The 23,774-nt window shown below is 45.9% G+C and overlaps 2 protein-coding genes, 1 long non-coding RNA gene and 1 pseudogene across 3 annotated transcripts in view; 2 read left to right on the plus strand and 2 right to left on the minus strand.

Moving 5' to 3' along the window:
* LOC136517433 (uncharacterized) overlaps window positions 1-23,774 on the minus strand; it is a 156,123-nt gene that overhangs the window by 77,745 nt on the left and 54,604 nt on the right. The window lies entirely within an intron of this gene.
* LOC136518043 (tyrosine N-monooxygenase-like) lies at window positions 5,260-7,479 on the plus strand. The gene is made up of 2 exons (XM_066511697.1): window positions 5,260-6,460; window positions 6,596-7,479. The coding sequence occupies exons 1-2, from the start codon at window positions 5,435-5,437 to the stop codon at window positions 7,229-7,231; spliced, it is 1,662 nt and encodes a 553-aa protein (XP_066367794.1). The 5' UTR covers window positions 5,260-5,434; the 3' UTR covers window positions 7,232-7,479.
* On the plus strand, window positions 9,343-11,029 carry LOC136518060 (cyanohydrin beta-glucosyltransferase). Its single transcript, XM_066511713.1, has one exon. It carries the CDS (start codon window positions 9,397-9,399, stop codon window positions 10,870-10,872), a length of 1,476 nt encoding a protein of 491 aa, XP_066367810.1. The 5' UTR covers window positions 9,343-9,396; the 3' UTR covers window positions 10,873-11,029.
* LOC136517018 (uncharacterized) lies at window positions 13,851-14,813 on the minus strand (annotated as a pseudogene).

A 23,774-nucleotide genomic window follows, 5' to 3' on the forward strand; every position in this document is an offset into this window, starting at 1 on the left:
TAGGGCATTTTGCAGACGCAATTCAGAGCCCCCTCGTTCCTCTCTGGCGAGGCTGTCGGTGGCAACAAGGAGGGGCAATCCATCTCTCTTTACAATTACGTGATTCTTCAGCTTAGTTTGCCTAGATTCAGTTTGAATAAATCTACCGTGAAGTCATGATTAATGTTCGACCAGGAACATTTAATTAATTACCTGCAATGAATTCGAAGATAGCCACGATGAGGTCTCTAGAGTCGATTTCATCGGTATGAGGTCACTTTGTGGACACTATCTACAAGGGGAAGGGTGTGCTCTTCCATGGGGATATTAACTCTAGTCTCATCGTCGATGATCGTACAGAGGGTAAAAATTCAGTGGGGATGGTCCCCATGGGGCATCCATAGGCACCTGTTTTGGATTCATGGCGCGTGTCCATGCACGATCAACCAATGCATGAGACTATTGCATAAAATTCAAGAGGAGTCGTCGGAAAGAAAAGGTACAACACTCTCACGCATTCGATGATTGTGTATGGACACATGTTGTCTCAGAAGGTTGCCCACAACTGCCCCATGGGGCAGTCCCCACCGAATTTTTCCATAAAGAGGAAATCAAGCGTCCAACTTGAGGATCAAAGGGTGGAAGTGTTGATGTACCCAATAATATTTCAACCGTTGATGTTCTTTTATCGATTTAGACAAGGGTGGATCTTGCACCAAGGTGGGGTGGGGTCAAGCCTCTACTATCGCTACTCGAAGCATGAAACCCCTCATAATCCCCCTTACAAATTGGTAACATAGAAGCTTGAAAGGAGAGGCTAGAGATGAAAAATAATAGGAGCAACCTTCCCGGTAACTTATTTTTCTAGATCGGTCACTGAAATCATATGCATTTTGGTCTTGTTTATGAATATTCGATCTTAGGACATATGTCCAAGGTTTTGGGATTGGACGATGGATTCGGCATGAGAACTGCACTGTGGTTTTGGTGTTCGATATATGGTGTCTATATATTTATCTAGAGTATTGGCGGCATAAACGAAAGGAGCTAGAGAAGAAAATGTTGGAAGGACCTAGATAGCATATTGTATATTTTTATTTCAGAATTTGTTTCCAATGTAATTTGGTGCCTACTGTGTGTCGAGTTTTAATATGATTTGTCCAAAAGAAAAAGAAAATCACGTGCATGCATTATTTGCACTGATATCGATTGATTACGCGTGGATAGATAAGCTTTTTTACATGCATTATTTATTGTGGTCCTACCTAGCAAGTTAGCTCTGATCCGGTCTGACCCGATCGATCTCCGTGGATACGCGCACACATGGATCCACGTGACTTAACTTAGGCCCCATTTGGATCCAAAATTTTTTGGATTTTGGCTACTGTAGCACTTTCGTTTGTATTTGTCAATTAGTGTCTAATTATGGACTAATTAGGTTCAAAAGTTTCATCTCACGATTTCTCACCCAACTGTGCAATTAGTTTTTTTTTCGTCTACATTTAGTACTTCATGCATGTGCTGCAAGATTCGATGTGACGGGTACTATGCAAAAATTTTTGGCAACTAAACAAGCCCTTACTATTACTCCCTCCGTCCCAGAATATCTGTCGTTCTCGCTTCCCGAGAAACAACTTTAACAAAATATATATTAAAAATATTATTATTTATGATACATAATTAGCATTGAAAAGATCTTTGAATCTAGTTTTTTAACAAATTTATTTGGAGACACAAATGTTGCACATATTTTATATAAATTAAGTCAAAGTCGTGGCACGGACACCGAAAACGACAGATAAATTGGGACGGAGGGAGTAGTTGTAAGGGGAGAGCTTAAAGGCCTGCGTCAAGTGTGCATGCGATTACCAAAACCAACCAATAACACTAAAAAAAATGAGGTGAGCGGATCTCCATGTGATCATTAATTGTCGAGTCCATGGATGCTGCATGCATGCATGGATCGAGTTGGTGCTGCATGCATCCACGTACGTACTCACCGCGCACAAATTGAATCGTGCGCCAGAGACCATTATAGGCCTGTTTGGGGAGCGTTCGCTCAGCTTATATGAGCCAAATAAGCGATTTAATCCCGCCAAACGCCGAGCGACGGAGGCTCAACGTGAACGCGCGACTGCGACCGAGGGTCACGCGACGTGCTGGCCCTCCGCGGCGGTCGGCGGAGCCCGAGTTGCATGCCCCGGCGCTGGTTCTCCTACGCGCGCTTGAACGCGGCGGCGAGCGCGTTGGACAGCGCTGACGCACGTGCCCTCTGCGTGGTGGGCGTGGAACTGGAACATGGCCGGTGGGCCGGCACGGGGCAGGGCATGCAAGTGCTCTGATGTGCGCCGAGAGTGGGGCAGTTGGCGGGCGGTTGTGCGGCTGAGCTAGCAGCCAGCGCCGACGAGGTGCGGCCAGGGCGAGGGTAGGCCATGTACAACGATGCCTGAACAGGCGCTTAAAAAAAGAAGCTAATTTGTTTTCCTACAAGCGTTCAAACCTACAATGATGGACTAAATTATTTTTTGTGCTAATCTAGGTTGTAACCGTTAATTTTCAAACTTAATCACGTAGAAGCGCTGGCCACTTAACTTGGCAGCGGATGCAAAGTCAAGCGCCCTGTGAGCCTCCACCGTGACACAAAAATGAAAAAACTGCACGCAAGCGCCGGTGGAAGCGCCCGCACTGTACGTGCTCAGCGCAGCCGACATATAATGACCGAATGACACACGGCGGCAGGCGGTTGGAGGAAGAAGAAAGGAGCTGGATGGAAGAGAGGGAAAAGAGAAGGGGCTAATTGCATATATCCGCCACACTCGCCGTTAAATGGACATGCCATGTCAGATCTAATTGCTAAAGAAAGAGGCATGGACCTCTGTTGAACCACTTAAAAAGTTTGAGGATCCAAACATATATATATATATATATATATATATATATATATATATATATATATATATATATATATATATATATATATATATATATATATATATATAAAGAGAGTTGATGAACCTATATGACACTCCATCAACAGTTAAACAACCTTCGGTGTATTTTACTCTTTATATTTTATCATATAGTTATTTTGATGTCATAAATGTCATATATATATATATATATATATATATATATATATATATATATATATATATATATATATTAAGAGAGTTGATGAACCTATATGACACCCCATCAACAGTTAAACAACCTTCGGTGTATTTTACTCTTTATATTTTATCATATAGTTATTTGATGTCATAAATGTCAGTGTTTTCTTTATAAAGTTTGTCAAATTTAAAAATAAGATTAACTGGAATAACTCTAAAATTTTATTTATTCAAAAACATAGTGAGTAATAGATAGCCACAAAGGTTATCTCACATGTTATTAGGTGGTCCACTTGAGGTGAAAATGATTGAAAAAGGTATTATTCCAATATAGAAATAAAACAAAAAATGGTTGGATCGAAAATTTTCCATATTTGTGAAAATAATAAATAAAAAAATAGCTATGAAACTAGCTAGTTGAAAGTGGAAGTATTTATATTTGGCTAAATTCGAGAACAACAAAAAGAGGGTTATTTGGACCCATGCCATTACAATTTTTGTACTTCTGAAATATGCCATGCCATTACTATTCACCTATTTGAAAACTTGCCATTACAATTGTTCCTGTACCCAATTCAAGTGATTTTCTATGCTTGAAACAAGATTGGACCCACTTACACATCGTCGTATTATTTTTGTATAGCCTAAAATACCCCTCTGATTGCCCTCTCCCCCACTCAATGACATGCAGGCCCACATATCATCTCCTTCCCCTCACTGCGGGCGAGCTCACCGTCCTCCGGTGACGTGGGCTGTCCATTGGTGGAATACGTCCCCATGCTAGATCTGGTGGTGTCCGGCGAAGGAGGCATGATCGCGCGCACTGGCTGAGCTAGGGGTGCAGCGGGGGCCATGCCCCCCCTAACAATACAATTATATATAATATATATAGTAAATGGACTATATGTGTATATTAAAGGAGTATAATAAAGAAAATCTTGTTATAATGTTTATCGATATCTTTTAGACAATAAAATCACACATAATATAGATAGAATAAAATATTTTGATTTATCTATTTGTTTGCCTACTATATTAGGATATATCTATTAAATTTTTTACTTTATTAAAATACTTATGTTTCATTATATTTCATATTTTATTGAATGCGTATTTAACTTAGCAAAAACAATTCGGTGACCATTCCTTTTTATTGTGAATCACAGTATAAATGTAGACGCTCACGTATATTCATGTACACACTCTTATGATCAAACACACGTCCTACTCCACTATGAGAACTTCCAAAATACTAAGCCGGTAGATTTTAAAATTCATGAGTCATCACATGCGCCCCAATGTCGATATACACGGTCGTCTACAATGTGAAGAATAGCGAGCATGGTTAAATCGTCAAATACTAAAATAAATCTAGAAAAATTAGAGCCTAATCCCAAGACAAAAATCTAAACAAATAAGCTACAATCAATTCTCATATTTTAAAATTCTTCGACCGGCCCCCATATGCATAATTCTTGGCTCCGCCACTGCAGGGTTGGACCCGGCACTGCCACATCAGGTGCGGCGACGAGGAGAGGGAGTGCGGTAGGTCCAATCCTTGGCGGCGGCAGTAGTGGTGCCCGTGTGGTGGCGGCTCGCCCTCGTGCTTGCCCAGTGGCACTGGCTCACCCGCGCGGCAGCGAGGGCTTGCCCACGCGGCGGCGATGGCTCGCCCGCACGGCGGTGGTGACTCGCCCATGCACCCACGTGCCGGCAGCAGCTGCTCGCTCGCTCGGCATGGTATTTTGGGTGATACGAAAATACGATGATCTGTAAGTGGGTCCGATCTCGTTTTAAGGGTAGAAAATGGTATGGAACATGTATAAGAACAATTGTAATGGCAAGTTTCCAAATAGTTGAATAGTGATGGCATATTTCAGAAATGTGAAAATTGTAATGGCATGGATCAAATAACCCTAAAGAATGGTATAATATTGTAATATAGAAAACGCAGACGGTTCGAATTTGTCCCCTCTCCACTTTCATGCTAGCGCACACAGTTGGCTGCATGTTGTGCTCATTCTGCGCTCCCACATGTGCATGCTGCATGGTCGATGCGCTGCACACAGTTAGCTGTGGTACTGTGCATGCACGCGTGGTTGGTGCCGATCCAGCACCATAAATACCCATCACGGGCTGCCCTGTTCTGCCTCAAGCAGGAGCCTGCACACACAGCTAGCTAGCTAGCTCATTGGGTGATCGATCAGTAAGCTCTTCTTTGGCCTAGCTAGCTGCTAGCAGTGCAGCTAGCCAAAGAGAACTCAGATCGATCATCACGGTCGCTGCTAGCTGCTCGCTCCCACACACACACTGCACGCACCGTCTCCGTGTTTGTTAATTTGACAATGGCGACAATGGAGGTGGAGGCAGCCGCCGCCACGGTGCTGGCTGCCCCCTTGCTGTCCTCCTCTGCGATACTCAAACTGCTGCTATTCATAGTGACGCTCTCGTACCTGGCCCGAGCCCTGAGCCGGCCACGCAAAACCACCACTAAGTGCAGCAGCACAACGTGCGCCTCCCCGGGCGTTGGCAACCCGCCGCTCCCGCCCGGGCCCGTGCCGTGGCCCGTCGTCGGCAACCTGCCGGAGATGCTGCTGAACAAGCCGGCATTCCGCTGGATCCATCAGATGATGAGCGAGATGGGCACGGACATCGCTTGCGTCAAGCTCGGCGGCATCCACGTCGTGTCCATCACCTGCCCGGAGATCGCTCGGGAGGTGCTCCGGAAGCAGGACGCAAACTTCATATCCCGCCCGCGCACTTTCGCGTCCGAGACGTTCAGCGGCGGCTACCGGAACGCCGTGCTCTCGCCCTACGGCGACCAGTGGAAGAAGATGCGTCGCGTCCTCACCTCCGAGATCATCTGCCCGTCTCGCCACGCGTGGCTCCACGACAAGCGCGCCGACGAGGCCGACACTCTCACCCGCTACGTCTACAACCTCGCCACCAGAGCCGCCGGCGACGTCGTCGACGTCAGGCACGTTGCTCGTCACTACTGTGGCAACGTCATCCGCCGCCTCATGTTCAACAGGCGCTACTTCGGCGAGCCCCAGCCTGACGGCGGGCCTGGGCCGATGGAGGTGCTGCACATGGACGCCGTGTTCACCTCCCTCGGCCTCCTCTACGCCTTCTGCGTCTCCGACTACCTCCCCTGGCTGCGGGGCCTCGACCTCGACGGCCACGAGAAGATCGTCAAGGAGGCTAACGAGGCGGTGAACAGGCTCCACGACACGGTCATCGACGACCGGTGGAGGCAGTGGAAGAGCGGCGAGCGGCAGGAGATGGAGGACTTCCTGGATGTGCTCATCACGCTCAAGGACGCCCAGGGCAACCCGCTACTGACCATCGAGGAGGTCAAAGCGCAGTCACAGGTAAAGTACATGCATGCATCTTGTTTATTGACATGGCATGCATATCCATGCATGCATTGGGTAATCCGTGTAATTGGGTACATACATCTACATGAAATATATATAATGAACTCATATCGATGTGTACGCACGCAGGACATCACGTTCGCGGCGGTGGACAACCCGTCGAACGCCGTGGAGTGGGCGCTGGCAGAGATGGCGAACAACCCGGAGGTGATGGCGAAGGCGATGGAGGAGCTCGACCGCGTCGTCGGCCGGGAAAGGCTAGTGCAGGAGTCGGACATCCCGAAGCTCAACTACGTGAAGGCCTGCATCCGGGAGGCCTTCCGACTCCATCCGGTGGCGCCCTTCAACGTCCCGCACGTCGCGCTCGCCGACACCACCATCGCCGGCTACCGCGTCCCCAAGGGCAGCCACGTGATCCTGAGCCGCACGGGGCTGGGCCGCAACCCGCGCGTGTGGGACGAGCCCCTGCGCTTCTACCCAGACCGCCACCTTGCCGCCGCGTCCGACGTCGCACTCACCGAGAATGACCTGCGGTTCATCTCCTTCAGCACCGGCCGCCGTGGCTGCATTGCGGCGTCGCTCGGCACCGCTATGAGCATCATGCTATTCGGAAGGCTCCTGCAGGGGTTCACCTGGAGCAAGCCGCCCGGGGTGGAGGCCGTGGACCTCAGCGAGTCCAAGAGCGACACCTTCATGGCCACCACATTGGTGCTGCACGCCGAGCCGAGGCTGCCGGCGCACCTCTACCCGGCCATCTCCGTCTGATTAATCGATCGCCCGGCCAGTCATTATATTGTATGCATATAAGACGAGCGAGCCTGGCGTGATCACTTGCATTGCATGTATCATCGATCAGTACTGGATGCAATAAGTTTTTCCGCGCTTGATTTTGTGGTTGTGCGTATTCTGCACACCGACCGTACGTAAGTGGCGACAGCGTTCAGCTTTGTACCGAGTTAAAAATTATTATTATTATCGACAATAATAGTTGCATTGGAGCTTTGCTTGAGTACGTGTATCTATCTGGCTATTCACTCGTACATGATTTTTTGTTTTGTTTATTATTATTATTATCGACAATAATAATTGGAGCTTTGCTTGAGGGCCGGGGGAATATATGTACGTATCTTGACTGAAATTTGAGGGGGAAATATGTATGTATGTATGTATGTATGTATGTATGTATGTATGTATGTATGTATGTATGTATGTATGTATGTATGTATGTGCCGAATTTCATACCATTAGATGTTCTAGAGAGAAATCACGCTCAACACCTCTATAGTGTCATTTTAGGATTAAATACTGCGCGTGAGAATGTGTGAAGAAATAGACTAACGATGACAGGCTGTTATCTCGCGGCACCGCCTTTAGAAATACATTTTAAAATACAGTTAACAAGCAGCTAGGGTTCTCCTTTCTATATAGAGACGCTAGAAATAGAACCACGTCTGAAAAAATGGATGTGCCTATGAAAATTATTTTTTACTAGTGATGACGCAATCTCTATTCGTTAGTGTATATATGCCTAAGCCCCTAGGTATCTGCAGCCTCCCTTCTTCCTCACGCCCTTGTCAAATCAAGATCATGCCTAAGGCTGTGTTTAGATTCCAAAAAATTTTGAGCAGTACCCGTCACATCGAATCTTGCGGCACATGCATGTAGTACTAAATGTAGACGAAAAAAAACTAATTGTACAGTTGGGTGAGAAATCGCGAGACGAAACTTTTGAAACTAATTAGTCCATAATTAGACACTAATTGTCAAATACAAACGAAAGTGCTACGGTAGCCAAAATCCAAAAAAAATTTGGATCTAAACGGGGCCTAACTCAAATATATTTTATGGCTCCTGTTGAAGTAGACGCAAAAAAAAACCAATAATTAAGGAGCTCCAAGTAGACATGCATATTTTAGTTTATGTTTTATAATTATTTTTCTAAAATAACTTATATTATTATTTACATGTAGATTTGAGGATTATATTTTAAATTATGTTTTATAATAGTAGAGTTAGTCAATTTAAAAAATAAACTAAATTATAATTTTACGTTATATTTCATAAAGGCATATACGGGTAAGTTAGATGCAAACATAGGATCTTGACACACTATGCAGCTACCTACTCAAGTCTGCGGTGTAGGTAGAGGTGTTCCCTGCTATTGGACTTGAATCAAGGCACTGTAGACGAGATTCACTCGTCTCTAGGAGCCGGCCCGGATCCGCATGCAATGCACCAGCCGTCTCTTTCTGTCAATCCGGCCGGCCGGGCCGGCCAGGCATGCCAACGAATCGGATCGGAGTCGGAGGAGGGGATCGGCGGGGTACTTCAATTCACTACTGCTCACGCTCAGGTGTCGGTGAGCAAGAAGCAGAAAGAGTGTCTGGAGAGCACCGGGCATGCTAGCTAGGGAGGGCTGGTGGCCTCGGCTCTCCTTGGTGTTCGGCCGGAGACGATGACGATGGCTAGCCCCGCCGGTCGCCGTGGGCATGCATCCCGCCGGCGCCGCCCGGGTCACACGGACGCGGGAGGGCGTGGCCAGCGAGCGCGAGCGAGATTTCCGGGATATGGCAGCGGATGGCCACCTACCCAATCGCAATCGCAATCGCAATCGCAATCGCAATTCGCAACACGTTGTTGGGTGGTTGGTGCAGTGGAGCTGTCTCCGATCCCTCCTCACCCTGACCCACCTCGCAGAGGCACACATGATGCACGCTAGCTACTAGATGCCGATCCATCCACGTGGTTGGTTGCCGCACCACCACCCGCACCGCACATGACCTGACGACCCCAAATCACAGCACTGCCTGCTCTGCTCAGCAGCGCGCCGCCCTATAAAATGATGCCCACGCGATCGAGCACGCACACGCACCACCACCGCTCCAAGCTCAGCTCGCGCGCCTCTCGGGGTCGGGGATTGAACGCGCGCCATGGGCAGCAACGCGCCCCCTCCGCCGACGCCGCACGTGGTGCTGGTCCCGTTCCCGGGGCAAGGCCACGTCGCGCCGCTGATGCAGCTGGCGCGCCTCCTCCACGCCCGGGGCGCGCGCGTCACCTTCGTCTACACCCAGTACAACTACCGCCGCCTCCTGCGCGCCAAGGGCGAGGCCGCCGTCAGGCCCGCCGCCACCTCCTCCGAGAGGTTCCGCGTCGAGGTCATCGACGACGGCCTCTCCCTCTCCGTGCCGCAGAACGACGTGGCGGGGCTCGTCGACTTCCTGCGCCACAACTGCCTCGACCCGTTCCGCGCGCTGCTGCGGCGCCTGGGGCACGAGGCGGAGGAGCAAGGCGCGCCGCCCGTCACTTGCGTCGTGGGCGACGTCGTCATGACCTTCGCGGCGGCCGCCGCCAGGGAGGCCGGCATCCCCGAGGTGCAGTTTTTCACGGCCTCCGCATGCGGACTCATGGGCTACTTGCAGTACGGCGAGCTTGCCAAACGAGGCCTCGTCCCTTTCAAAGACGCGAGCCTCCTGACCGACGACGGGTACCTGGACACGCCGCTGGAGTGGGTGCCGGGGATGAGCCACATGCGGCTCAGGGACATGCCGGCGTTCTGCCGCACCACGGACCCCGACGACGTCATGGTGTCCGCCACGCTCCAGCAGATACAGAGCGCCGCCGGCTCCAAGGCCCTCATCCTCAACACCCTGTACGAGCTCGAGAAGGACGTGGTGGACGCGCTCGCCGCCTTCTTCCCGCCGATCTACACCGTGGGCCCGCTCGCCGAGGTCATCGCGTCCTCCGACTCCGACTCCGGCCTCGCCGGCATGGACATCAGCATCTGGCAGGAGGACACGCGGTGCCTGTCGTGGCTTGACGGGAAGCCGGCCGGCTCCGTGGTTTACGTCAACTTCGGCAGCATGCACGTCATGACGGCCGCGCAGGCGCGGGAGTTCGCGCTGGGCCTGGCGCGCTGCGGCTCCCCGTTCCTGTGGGTGAAGCGCCCCGACGTGGTGGACGGCGGCGAGGTGGTGTTGCCGGAGGCCCTACTGGACGAGGTGGCGCGCGGCGGGGGCCTCGTCGTGCCGTGGTGCCCGCAGGCGGAAGTGCTCAAGCACGCCGCCGTGGGGCTGTTCGTCTCGCACTGCGGGTGGAACTCCCTGCTGGAGGCCACGGCGGCCGGGCAGCCGGTGCTCGCCTGGCCCTGCCACGCGGAGCAGACCACCAACTGCAGGCAGGTGTGCGAGGTCTGGGGCAACGGCGCGCAGCTGCCCAGGGAAGTGGAGAGCGGCGCGGTGGCCCGTCTGGTGAGGGAGATGATGGCCGGGGATCTGGGGAAGGAGAAGCGGGCGAAGGCGGCGGAGTGGAAAGCGGCGGCGGAGGCCGCGGCCAGGAAAGGCGGCGCGTCGTGGCGTAATGTTGAACGCGTGGTGAACGACCTGCTGCTGGTCGGGAGCAAGCAGTGACAAGCATGATGGATGACGATGGATCCCATTGGCAGATCGAGTTTCTAGTTAAAATTCCCCACATTCCCCACGCCGGTGCTGCTTTGTTGCAATAAGTGGTTCTGATTACACAAATGAAATAATTTCCGTACTTCCCAAAATTACTCTGCTTTCTTATATTTAAAAAAACAAGTAAATATGCAAATAAACGTACAGTTCATTGTGTGGTCACCTAAATGATTTACGGCTCATAAATTTTATATTACGGTTAGATCATCCATTCTAATACGCATTGAAATTAGACTCCATATTATCATTGAACGTGCAAACGCACGCGGTTCTCACTCATATGATCGCCGGTCGAAAGCCTACATCACAAAGGAGACAAGAAGCACTACTTGAAACCTTATTATCCCTGTGTGCCACAATACTGTCAAGGAAAAAGCAAAAACCGTCAAGGAATGTCTTTTGTCGGGCTACCAACAGTCAAATCCCGTCAATGATAGAATATTTGAGACAATTCCTTGTGTGCCATTAAAAAATATCGCAATGTCCTGTGTGTCCCTGAAAAAGTTTAGCGGTCTTTAGCGCCACTGCTCCAACTTTTTCATGCCCTCCATGCCACTTTCGTCAGTTTGGGCTCTAACGCCGTCAAACAGCAGGTGTGAAAAGACGAAAATGCCCTTAAGTGTAAATATGTCATTAATTTTTTTGAGCATCTTAACGACTTCAAATGAAAAAACTCAAAACTAGAAAGTTGTAGATCTTGTCGAGATATATAATTTTCATATAAAAATTATTTTTATTTAATTCCGCAAAAAAAATATGATTTGATATGATTAATATATCTTAGAAAAATCATATTATTTTTTTTTGCGAAATTAAATAAAAATAATTTTTATATGAAAATTATAGATCTCGACGAGATCTATAACTTTCTAGTTTTGAGTTTTTTTATTTGAAGTCGTTAAGATGCTCAAAAAAAATTAATGACATATTTACACTTAAGAGCATTTTCGTCTTTTCACATCTGCAGTTTAACGGCGTTAGAGCCCAAACTGACGGAAGTGACATGGAGGGCACAAAAAAGTTGGAGCAGTGGTGCTGAAGACCGCTGAACTTTTTCAGGGGCACACAGGGCATTGCGATCTTTTTTAATGATACACAGGGAATTCCCCCAATATATTTTGCTTGCGAGATTTCCGATAGAAACTTTATCTCTAATGGTAATTTTCTAACGGTGATTTGACAAAATATTGTAGTGTCTTCAGTTTTTTAAGACCAATTGACAACTGTTATGGTATTTATTTTCCCCTAGGATTATCGTCAGGGATAATTCAATTTTTTTTGTGGATGTGTTGTAATTTCTTTGATAACCTACTATCAAGGAAATATATACTCACATTATTATCGGTTGTATGTTATTTTCCTGTAAGTCTCACTTTAAGGAAATACAAATATTTTTGTCGGTTCAACACAATTTGTCTGTAGGTTTCCCTTCAAGGAAACACTACCGGATTCAGCTTCTTTGCCGATATACACTCGACAAAGAGCGCTCGGTAAACAGTTTATCGACAAAGACCTCTTTGCCGAGTGCACTTTATCGGGCACTCGGCAAAGCCTTTGTCGAGTGCTAATCTGACACTCGGCAAAGAAAAGTCGCCGTGACGGCGAGCGCCACCATGACGGCGGCTTTGCCGAGTGCCAAGGTCAAGCACTCGACAACGGTCGCCGCTTTGCCGAGCACCGTTGACTCAGACACTCGGCAAAGGTGGCCACTGTGCCGAGTGCCACCGGCAAGACACTCGGCAAAGGTAGCCTATTTGCCGAGTGTCTTGACAGGACACTCGGCAAACATGAGACCTTTGCCGAGTGCCTGGACCGTTGCACTCGGCAAAGCTGTGATGTTTGCCGAGTGCAATGGCCTTTGCACTCGGCAAAACATGTTCCCAGATAGTCACTTTTGCCGAGTGTCATGGCCATTGCACTCGGTAAAGTGACTGAAAATAGCCTTTTTTATTTGTTTTTACATCCCATCCAAACAAACAGAAGATATATATAACAAACATCACCAACATCACATATATATCATCAACACCACATATATATCACCAACACCACATATATATCACAAACGTCACATATATATCATAAACGTCACATGTCTCACAATATATCACAAATAAGTTCACAAGTAATCCAAGTGCTCCATCATCTACAACCACAATTGCAAATAGAAGTACCATTAACAACCACAAGAATCTTAACCAGATGGTCAATGAGACTGATTTGGTGAAAGATTCGCTGAAGCATAAGGATCGTTCGATGCCACCGATTGATTCTGCACAAAGGAGAAGAGATTGCATGTGTGAGACAACATAAATATATACCATACATGAATAAAACTTTCATACTCCACTAGGTTTGATCGTAAGCATGAACATACAAACTAAAACATTTATACTCACAGGAGTAGAATAGTGAGGAGGTGGAGGTGGAGGTGGAGCGAATAGCGAAGGTGGCGGAACTACACCCGTAGCGGCGCCAAGACTATGCATGTACTGAAGAATCTCCGCCATCCTCCGCTGCTTGTCGAACGATGAATACTTGCCACCCTTCTACAACCAAATGAACCTCAGACCTTCCTTGCATACTGAGCATGGGAACTTCTCGTGAACACACCAGGCACAGAATATCCCATACGCCAGGAAGTCATGCAGGGAGAAGTGGTACCAAACATGCATTTTGAAGTTTTTCTTTGTAGCTCGGTCATATGTCCATACCCCTTCCTCCCAAGCACGGACCAATTCATCAATCACAGGCTCCATGAACACACCCATATTATTCCCCGGGTGTCCAGGAATTATCAACGACAAGAATACGTTCTGTCGTTGAAAGCATACGCCGGGGGAGATTGAGGGGGATAACGAACACGGGCCAACATGTGTATGGGGCAACCATCATTCCATAAGGATTGAACCCATATGTTGCCAGCGCAACACGTACATTACGAGCCTCTTTAGCTTTCTCATGATGAATGCCATCAAAGTGGGTCCATGCTTTACCATCGAATGCATGTACCATCCTGTCAGGATTGTATCGTTTGCCATTTTTGTGCCATGTCATCTGTATCGTGGATTCCTCGTCATGTATAGCCGTTGGATCCTCGGTATGAACGGAAGGTGCCGTAGGATTGTCACGGGAATGTGAAGCTGCCTCTTCTGGCCATCACCAGAATCTACCTCCAAGAACCTAGAGGATTTACACTTTGGACAATACTTTGCTTCCACGTATTCTTTCCTAAATACGACGCACCCCTTCGGGCAAGCATGTATCTGCTCATACGGTATCTTAAGTGCACGAAGAAGGTTCTGTGACTCGTGCATGATCTTTGGCAGAAGGTGACCCTCCGGAAGTAGGCTGCCAATAACTGTCAACATACCATCAAAGACGTCTCGACTCAGGCTATACTGGGACTTTAACGCCATTATGTGTCCAATGACATCCAGTTGAGAAACCTTTGTCTGGCCGTGAAGAGGTTTTTGTGCCACGACAAACATGTCATAGAACGCCTTTGCGGTTGCCTCTGGCTCCTTCTCTGTACGTCCTTCAGCAAACTGTGCCTCATGATAGTCATTTAACAGGTCTGCTACCCCGGCATCAGCATCATAATCCTCGACGCGTGGTCTCACCACCACCTCTCTCATACGATCGGCTTCACCATGGTAGACCCACCGAGTATAGTCCGACGTAAATCCATTCTTTCAAAGATGTTCCCCCATGACCTTCTTCGTTTGACTTTTCCTGTTTGTACATTTGCTGCAGGGACAGCAAATTTTACTCGCTCCTTTAGCAGCCATGCCAAATGCCTGTTTCAAGAAAGCATCGGTCTTGTCGATCCATTCATTGGTGACCTGGTCCTGACTTGCGCGGCCCGTGTACATCCACTCACGGTCCTCCATCCTCTAATATTTATAGCGACGAGTAATACAAACATCAATTGCATCTACACGATGTTCCTACTATCTAATAGGTGAGGATAGGTCCTAATCCCACGCGAGGATCCATAGACGAGGTTAGTTTCCATGCTCTACTCCTATCCGAGATAGAATTTCGGCAGCACCTCCCCACTGTTCTCCAAATACACGTCCTGTCAGGGAGAGTTTGTATCCGGAGAACAACATGGAGATGATGCCAAAACTCTATCTCGGATCAGAGCAGACCATGGAAACTAACCCCACCTACTCATCCACGGGCTATCCAAAAAACGTGGACAATTCGAAACAGATACGGTTTAAGATATGGAAATATCTGCATATTTCCAACCGTATCTCTTTCGAACGGGAGACGCCTAACTGGGTTACGTGATCTATAACCATGATACGGAAAGAGGGGTTATACCTAGGGTGGCGGTGGAGTCAGGCTAGCATGGCCGTGGCGGGTCGGTGCAGTGGCGAGGCGACGCGGTGCAGGTAGACCCGCAGCGGCGAGGAAGGCGATTGGGGTCGCTGAGGTACTCCGGCTCCGCTCCGACGGGCTCTTCTCTGCAAAAAAAAGAAACATAAAACTGTCAATACAAAATTTCGGCAGCACCTCCCCTGCATGGTGAGGTTTCCAAAACCTGCAAGAAAACCAATGGCACGATGGCCGACATGCACATATATATCAACGGCACGATGGCCGACATGCACAAGATTATATCCAACCACATATATATAATAATGTTACAACCACTCCTACGACTCCTACGACTACCACCACTGCTACTCTACCACTACTACTACCGCAACTACTAGTAATACTATGACGACGACGACGGTAGGGCATACCTAGTGGGTGTCGTAGGGCGGCGGTGGTGAAGGGGCCAGGGTGCCGGTGGAGAAGACGACGGCTAGGAAAGTGCCGAGGATGTGGCAACGGCGGTCGGCGTGCCTCCTCCTCCTTCTTCCTCTTTCCTCCTTCCTCCTCCTTCTCTTCCTCCTTCCTCCTCTCCTCCTCTCCTCCTCCTCTCTTTCTCCTCCTCCAATGGCGCGGCACTAGGGGCGGCGCGGGCGGCGCTAGCGTGGGCACGGGCGGGGGCGGCGGCAGCGCTGGCGCAGTCAGCGTGCGTGTGTGCGGTGTGCGTGGGCCGGCTGGGCCGCCAGGGTTAAATCCCCCCTTTGCCGAGTGCCCCCGATCTGGCACTCGGCAAAGTATTTTTTAAAATTTTTTTAATTCTCTGCCGAGTGCACCTAGCCTAGCACTCGGCAAAGAGGGTTTTTAAATTCTTTGTTGAGTGCCACCCAGCCTGACACTCGACAAAGAGAGGTATAAATTCTTTGCCGAGGGCCAGCCATCCTGGCACTCGGCAAACCACCTATTTGCCGAGCGCCAAACTCAGACACACGGTAAACCATATTTTTTCACTTTTGACCTCCAAACTTTTTCTGCAGTCCTCATACAATACCTGGTACTCCATGTTCTAATATGAGGACTGCAGAAAAAGTTTGGAGGTCAAAAGTGAAAAAAATATGGTTTGCCGAGTGTCAAAAAAAATTGCACTCGGCAAATCACCGCTTTGCCGAGTGTCAGGAGAAGACACTCGGCAAAGGGTTAATGGCGGCTGCCGGCCGTTAGCGGCGGCGGCCCTTTGCCGAGTGTTCTGTTTTGCCGAGTGCCCGACACTCAGCAAACCTGGTCTTTGCCGAGTGTTATTGTTTGCCGAGTGCTCGGCACTCGGCAAACCACCTATTTGCCGAGTGCTAGTTGTTTGCCGAGTGCTTTCTCCCTGGCACTCGGCAAATAGCTTCTTGGCCAAGCGCCCGATAAAAAGCACTCGGCAAAGTCTAGGACACTCGGCAAAGAAGCCGTCTCCGATAGTGAAACTACTATCTCTGACGTGACAACACCACCAAAAGATTGGAAGCCGAGAGGAAATATCACAATATTGCATATTCTAATTCTTGTTGTGTTCCACAAAGCATAGATGCAACAAAAAAAAAGTTCCACCAACTTATACAAAGCATTCAACATGAGCCACCACTGTTATCAAAGAAAAATGAGCCACCATAACAATGGTTTTGCCCTCACAAAGTACAAGTACATCAAGTAGGTTTTATTTTAAACAATTTATTCATAAATATTATTTAGTTTTATTGATTCTTAATATATTTAATTGTTAAAATAATTATTATATATGTTATTTTATGAGTTGTCATTATCTATGGTGGTTATATAATTATATTCTCTACTTACACAGTAATTTTGTTCTACTAAAACTATCGACAGACAAATAGATATATGTTATCGTCGTCAAAATCTAATAGATATCCGAATGTGTTTCTGAATTCAAGACATTCGTTTTGCATTCGTATCCGATAATATTCGTATTCGTATCTTAATTTGAATTAAAATGTAGTAAATAGTGCTATCTGTGTTCGATTCCATGTGGATCCAATCTGAATCCATCCTTAAATATAAGAGTTACAACAGATATAAAATGACCAGCATTTGAAAGGATTAATAACCATTTGCATGAAATGCGACCGGTGTGCGACAAAAGTCACAAATCCAGTAGCACGCATTTTTGTATTTATGTAAATGTGCATCTAGTAGTGCTTGACAACTTAAAACAAACTCGACGGCAGTCAAATTAATTAAAACTGACATTTCAATAAACAAATTAAATCATGTACTATTAATTTGCATATGTGTTGCCGTAAGACGTATGTAGACAAAGATCCTCATGATAAGATTAATTAAATTTGCCTAAAATGCCCTAGTAGCCCAAAACAAGTCATAATTCACAAAGGGAATGTTAGAATTTACAACTAGTACATATATAATCCCTCTAAGAAAGGCAGTTAAAATGTACTCTCCCTTTGTCTAAAAAACTTATGTTTTAAATTTTTTTACACAGGCTAATTCTCAACTAAAATTACTCATGTATCTCTATTTATTGAGAGTGATTCGTCATGCTAATTAAGGGAATCAACTGCTAATTAAAAAGAATGCATGGAGGCGTGCAGACCACAATCCCTAACTTATATGGGACTAATCTAGTTCCAAAAGTTAAAAAATCAGATTTTTCAGACTAATTTTGAGTCCAAATTAAAACATTAAGTTTTCTGAAACGGAGGTAGTATATCATCATCACATTATAAAAGAGTGGTTTTTTTTAGAGGCGCTCTCCCTCTATATATAATATCCGTTCCATGTAGATGTTTCAATTTTACACTACTGAAAACTCGAATACTTCTGTGTGTGCAAAAATCCACAGAAAAATACAAACACCGATAGAAAAATATTTTCACAAAAATAGAATGACACGCACAGGAAAATTACGTTTGCCCAGATTAAAAATAATTTTTCTGTGAGGATATCTACACAGAAAAAAAGAAATAAATGCACAGAAAATACGTGTATTTTTCTGTCGGTCTAGGTGAACTCACAGAAAAATTTCTTTCGCCCAGATTAAAAGTAAATTTCTGTGTAGCCATCCTCACAGAAAAAAGAGTTAAACACATAGAAAAAATAATTTATTTTGAAACAGTAGCAACAACATATTAAAATATATATTGTCCATACAGTAATTTCATGACACATCACAACGTAATAAATATATTCATAGGTGTCTAAATGTTCAGCACATTCATAGGTACATAGATGATGTCCAAATGTTCTGGCATCAATACATTCAAAACCATTACCATCTCAGCAATTCAAGTTTAAGCCAAAATGACCACCGGCATGCATCATTGAGCCATATAGATAAAACCAAAGCTAGAGCCTCCTAACTAGTTAGTGTGCAAAAGCACAACACTACAAAAGAAGAAACCACCACCACATCCATGTTTTGCAACTAAACACCACCATCACATTTTTGGTCATTCATCCTCATCGAAGAACATAACTACAGTAGAACATATGACATTAAAGATATTACAAAGGTGTAAGCCTGCCTTCAATAACTATGCTAGCAAGTAAAAGAAATGCCTCACTTCTCAAATAAATTAATTTCTAAAGACAGAGATAAGTCTATCAGTTAGGCCTATTCAATTTAGAATGGTTCAAACGAATGAGAATGTATTATTTCTAAAATTAAAAGTACAAGATTGCATTTTCTTGTAATTGAACACTTGCTATGGTAACACACTTGTTGCTCTCATCTTCTCCTAACCAAAGTTATCAGAATACACCACTTAAAATTCAGAGCACCAGAGTAACCTGCTCAAGAGCCTGACATGAAACATAAAAAGGAGCGTGTCAATTACAAAAGGAGGAACTTTCTTTAGTTTATATAGGCAGTAAATTCATCTATAGCATAAAGGCAAGCTGCTTTATAAACAAAACATTGTGTTGTTGGTTAAAATATACTTAAAACAAAGGAGACAGTGAATAACACCTCGCATCAAAATTCAAATTCAAACTAACTACTAGTAGTTTCTGCATGACATGAAGAAATTTGACATAAAAGATTATGCCAACAAGCCTACAAGAGTAATCATGGAGCAAAAATGACATGATAGGAAGGCATATAGTCAGGCACACCATCTATGCAGCTAGTTTTCTTTGTGGTTCCTCTAATATCTCACTTTTTCTAAGTTCGTTTTTTCTACAGTATAGAACCAAAAATCAGCAATTCTTGCATACTCTAGCTAGCTGTTGACGGTAGTTAACAACCAACTTAAACCATCAATTAAACATGCATAAGGGCATAAATATAATCACCAATGAAGGTTTAGGGGTTTAAACTAATAAATTCCACAAGTTTTGGTAAATCTGTGTTTCTAGCAGGGTTAAATCAGAAAACCACCAAGGAGGACATAATCGTCAAAGGAAAATATAGAGTTCCACCGCGGTACCTACATGGGAAGACTCTAGAAGAGTCCAGAAGCCATGTCACCAAAGCTGAGGCCACCCCCTAGTCCCACTTGTCAGCCAGCTTTGTATGGCGGTCTCCCACCGCCTTTGAGGATGCATCTAGGCCATTGCTTAAGTCGGTTTAATCCAAGGGCTCACGTTGGACTCTCAGGGCTATATAATCTAGCCCCTGCCTCCCCCAAGAATCATAAGTCATCAAGTCCTTTGAGAAGACAGAAACCCTAATCTCCTCAGAGCTCTTCCTCCTCCATAGCATAACTAGTTAGGATAGATCTAGATGGAGGCAAGCAGGACTTCGCTTGGATTCTTGATCTTGTCAAGAGTGTGGTTCGGTATAAACTTTGTACCTCTCTCTCTTTTATTTCTCCATTATTTTTATATGCTAGTTACAATTGTTACGACAATCTCAATATTCATCTTATTCATGTTCTTCATTATGATGTGGTTCGGAAACCACCACCGTTCAATAGGCGGAGATCTCTGTGTCGCGACACCGACTTGCGACCTCTCTCCCCACCATGGGAATGGGGGCATACCAGTCAAACTGCTCTATCTGCTCACCACTACAGTCACCGAGCATGGAACAGGAGGACACAGCTACACCACGGCCTGACTCGGCGCTCGTTCCACACCGATAGCCTGTACGCAAATGGCTCAGGCCAAACCGAGAGGCTCGCTTCTCCCCGTTGTGGCTCGCGTGCACGCGCCGACCCTGAAGACACGGGGGTACGGGCACGCTCCTCTGACCGGCTGGCGCGCCCCGCCACACTCAGAGTAGGGGAGGGCGACGCCAACGATGCCTCCAAAGGGAGCGGTGAATGCGCCCGGTTCACCTCTCGCTCACCGGCGGCGTTTGAGCTCGTGGCACGCTTCCTTGATTCAGGAACGTCACCATGCCTATCCGTATTCTGCCCACCGCCGGCGGACATGGCAGTAGGCGAAAGATGCTCCACCGAGGTCGGAACAATGCCCCGGTCTCCGCCGTCCTCGAAGGTGCTCGCGTCGCCACCCATCTCTGTGAGCTCCTCTGACTCGAGCTCCGCCTCCACGTCGCTTCGATTTTTGCCAGCCCACACCCGTCGGCCGATCTCCTTCTCCTTCTCGTGCCTCCTCCAAGCCTTCTCACTCTCTTCTTGGCATCTGCCACCTCCTTCTGGGCAGCTTGCTGAGCCGTGCCCTCCGGCACCCTCAAGAGATGCGGCTGAGATTTGTAACCGGCAAGTCCCTACGAAGCGGGCGACTCAGTCAAAATACAGGAGAGCAAAAGGGAAAACACGAAATAAGGAGAGGGGAGCATACCAGAGTGGATAGCTTCGTGGCATGGAGGGGTCCGGGCTTTCCATCGAGGGACTCTTGGGCCCTCAGCTGCAGCACCCGGTCGAGCCAACTCCAGACCTCGTCCTTCGCCAACTCCTCTGGCGACGCGCGGTCGAGATCTGTTGGGCCCAAATAGATCCACATCGGCCGCCTCCTCTCCGCTAGCGGGGTGATCTGATGGTGGAAGAAGGTGTGGAACACCCGCAGACCATCTAGGCCATGCTGCACCAGCTTCTGGAGCTTTGCCTCGATGACCTCCAGCTTGTTCTATCGACTCAAGGGCCCCCACGACTAGCTCTCCTGCCTCTCCGGCCTCCTTCTAGTGAACAGCGGGAATGGCGCCTCCGTTGGGTTCCTAATATAGTCCACTTCCAATTCCCTAGAGAAAAGGTACGTTGTTATTTTAATAGTTATGCCACTTATGAGCAGTCGAAGAAGTCCCATTCCAGGAGGAGACATCGATCATCCTAAAACCAAAAGAATCAATCTTCAAAGAATGAATGGAAGGAAGATAAGGAACCTGAAGGAGTTGTAAAGGATGAACCTGCTCCGTCAAAGTCAAGTCCATAGACCAAGAATGTATGAAAAGAGAAGGTAACATTGTCACCAGAGTCACAAGAGCTGCAATCATCAGGGCCTCCATCCCCAGGACTGATTGATGCATCCAAGGAATGAACGAGATAGGAGAAGTGTTCTGTCTGGAGGACTTAAAAATCCGAACCCTGACCGTGAGGTAACATCGGTAGTTATCCATATTTACTTTTTAGTATTGCATAAATTATTTTTCATTTTAGCATATTTACTTTTTCTACATTAGCATTGCATTTAGAAAAGAAAAATAAAAAGTTCCATTATTGCATTATATCATTGCATCATAAAGCCTAAAGCCCCATGTGAAAATTTTCTCGGTGTGTAAAAGCCCAAAGGAATATTCACCGAGGTGGCATAAAAATAAAAAAAACATGCATACATATTTTCTTTCTGCATTATATAAATAAGAAAATCCAAAAATATATTAAATAGACATCCTGCTAAGACTTTGTCAATTAGGAAATCTATCTAAACTCCAAGGACAACAAATCTCTGAATGGCTAACCGCTAAGCCCTTATCCTAATCTGTGCCATGAGTTTTGGTGTTCTTGTTGGAATATTTTACAGGATGATCAAGAGTAAAGCCATCCATCCGAAGAACATATTCCCGAGCCACTGCTACACCCGTTGTACAAGGAAAACTACTTCTAGAAGGACGATAGAGATTTGAAGAAAGACCACAACAACATCCAGCTTGGGGGAGGAGCATCCCCATGTATCTAGCTAAGTATTTTTCCCATTTTTGGTTTTACTATCTTTGAGTTTTCTATATATTTGCTAAAGTCATAAAAAGATGCATAACAAACAAAAACAAAATAAAAATTTATGTTAGCTATATATATATTAAGGTGTGATCTTAAATTACGAAAATAAAATAAAAAGTGTGTCTAGTTTTTAAGAGTTAAATAAAATGAGCTCTAAGGATAATCTCTTACAATGGAAATGATGACTAGTTGCTCTGTCATAATTCCTTTCAAGTACCTAGTTTTCAGCCTTGAATTCTCCCGAGTTTTGGATACAACTATTTTATATAAGAATTTACTCTGAACTTGAAACTCGTGGGTAGCATATGCTTGATCTAAGTCAAGGCAATTGACGGATAAGATATGAGAAGGTCTGAGCTGCTATTTATCTTGTTCCTAGTGATACTAAAGTTCTAGAGATTTATCTTTTAAAAAACATAAAAATCTTACATGATGAGCTCCTGTATGACAAAGCTTGAATTCCTACCAGAGCCATATATGATATTTAGAATAGAAAGAACTTCCACTCTATATATGCTGCTTGTTTTGCATTGAGTTTAGTCAAGCTTTGTTGATCCTTATGAGAGGTTTATCATGCTCTTAAAATCAAGATCATGTACACACCACCCACATATGCACTACTCCTACACTGGGGGTAGGCGCAAAAACATGCCATTCCATTTAGATCCACCCAAAAATGTTTTACTCCTACATTGGGAGTGAACACCAAAAATATTCTTGATAAGATTTCCATCAAATAAATGCTCCAAGTTCTTGTTGCTATCTCTCAAAAGTTTTGTTGCAGAAAGAAGCATGGGGCTATGCAAAAGTTATTTATAAAAAAAAGAAAGAAAAAAAAGATAAAAAAATGGACGAGGAGCCTAGCTAGGATTCTCGATCTTGTCAAGGGTGTGGTTCGGTATAAACTTTGTACCCCTCTCTCTTTTATTTCTCCATTATTTTTATATGCTAGTTACAATTGTTATGACAATCTCAATATTCATCTTATTCATGTTCTTCATTATGATGTTCATCGTCTACTTTGATTATATGCCTAGTATAGCTAGTTTATCATTATGTTTATGCATAAGTTCATATAGTGCTCAATCCAAGATACCATGGGTGGTTGGTCGACATTGTGTAAGCGTGGTGCTTATACGTTGTTTACCTATGGATACACCCTATATTCTGGGTCATGTGGTAGATCGTGGATGTGATACTCCCGTTGAGTCCTTTGTAGTCCACTCCCCGAATATAGGCACACATAGGGTCCGATTACGAAGGTAGAATGAGCTCTGCCCTCAATCTTCCTTAGTAATATCCCTTATGTGTAGATATGATGATGATTTTAGCCATTATTACTAGGTGTAATTGCACTAATAATCAAATGTATGCTTTGACTTGTAATTA

This window comes from Miscanthus floridulus, chromosome 17 (genome assembly GCF_019320115.1).
Source record: "Miscanthus floridulus cultivar M001 chromosome 17, ASM1932011v1, whole genome shotgun sequence".
NCBI lineage: Eukaryota > Viridiplantae > Streptophyta > Magnoliopsida > Poales > Poaceae > Miscanthus > Miscanthus floridulus.

Bases quoted from the DNA above. Each gene is read 5' to 3' on its own strand.
- LOC136518043 (XM_066511697.1), top strand. From the start codon at position 5,435: ATGGCGACAATGGAGGTGGAGGCAGCCGCCGCCACGGTGCTGGCTGCC. The intron at 6,461-6,595 runs GTAAAGTACATG...GTACGCACGCAG, and splicing joins AGGTCAAAGCGCAGTCACAG to GACATCACGTTCGCGGCGGT.
- LOC136518060 (XM_066511713.1), top strand. From the start codon at position 9,397: ATGGGCAGCAACGCGCCCCCTCCGCCGACGCCGCACGTGGTGCTGGTC.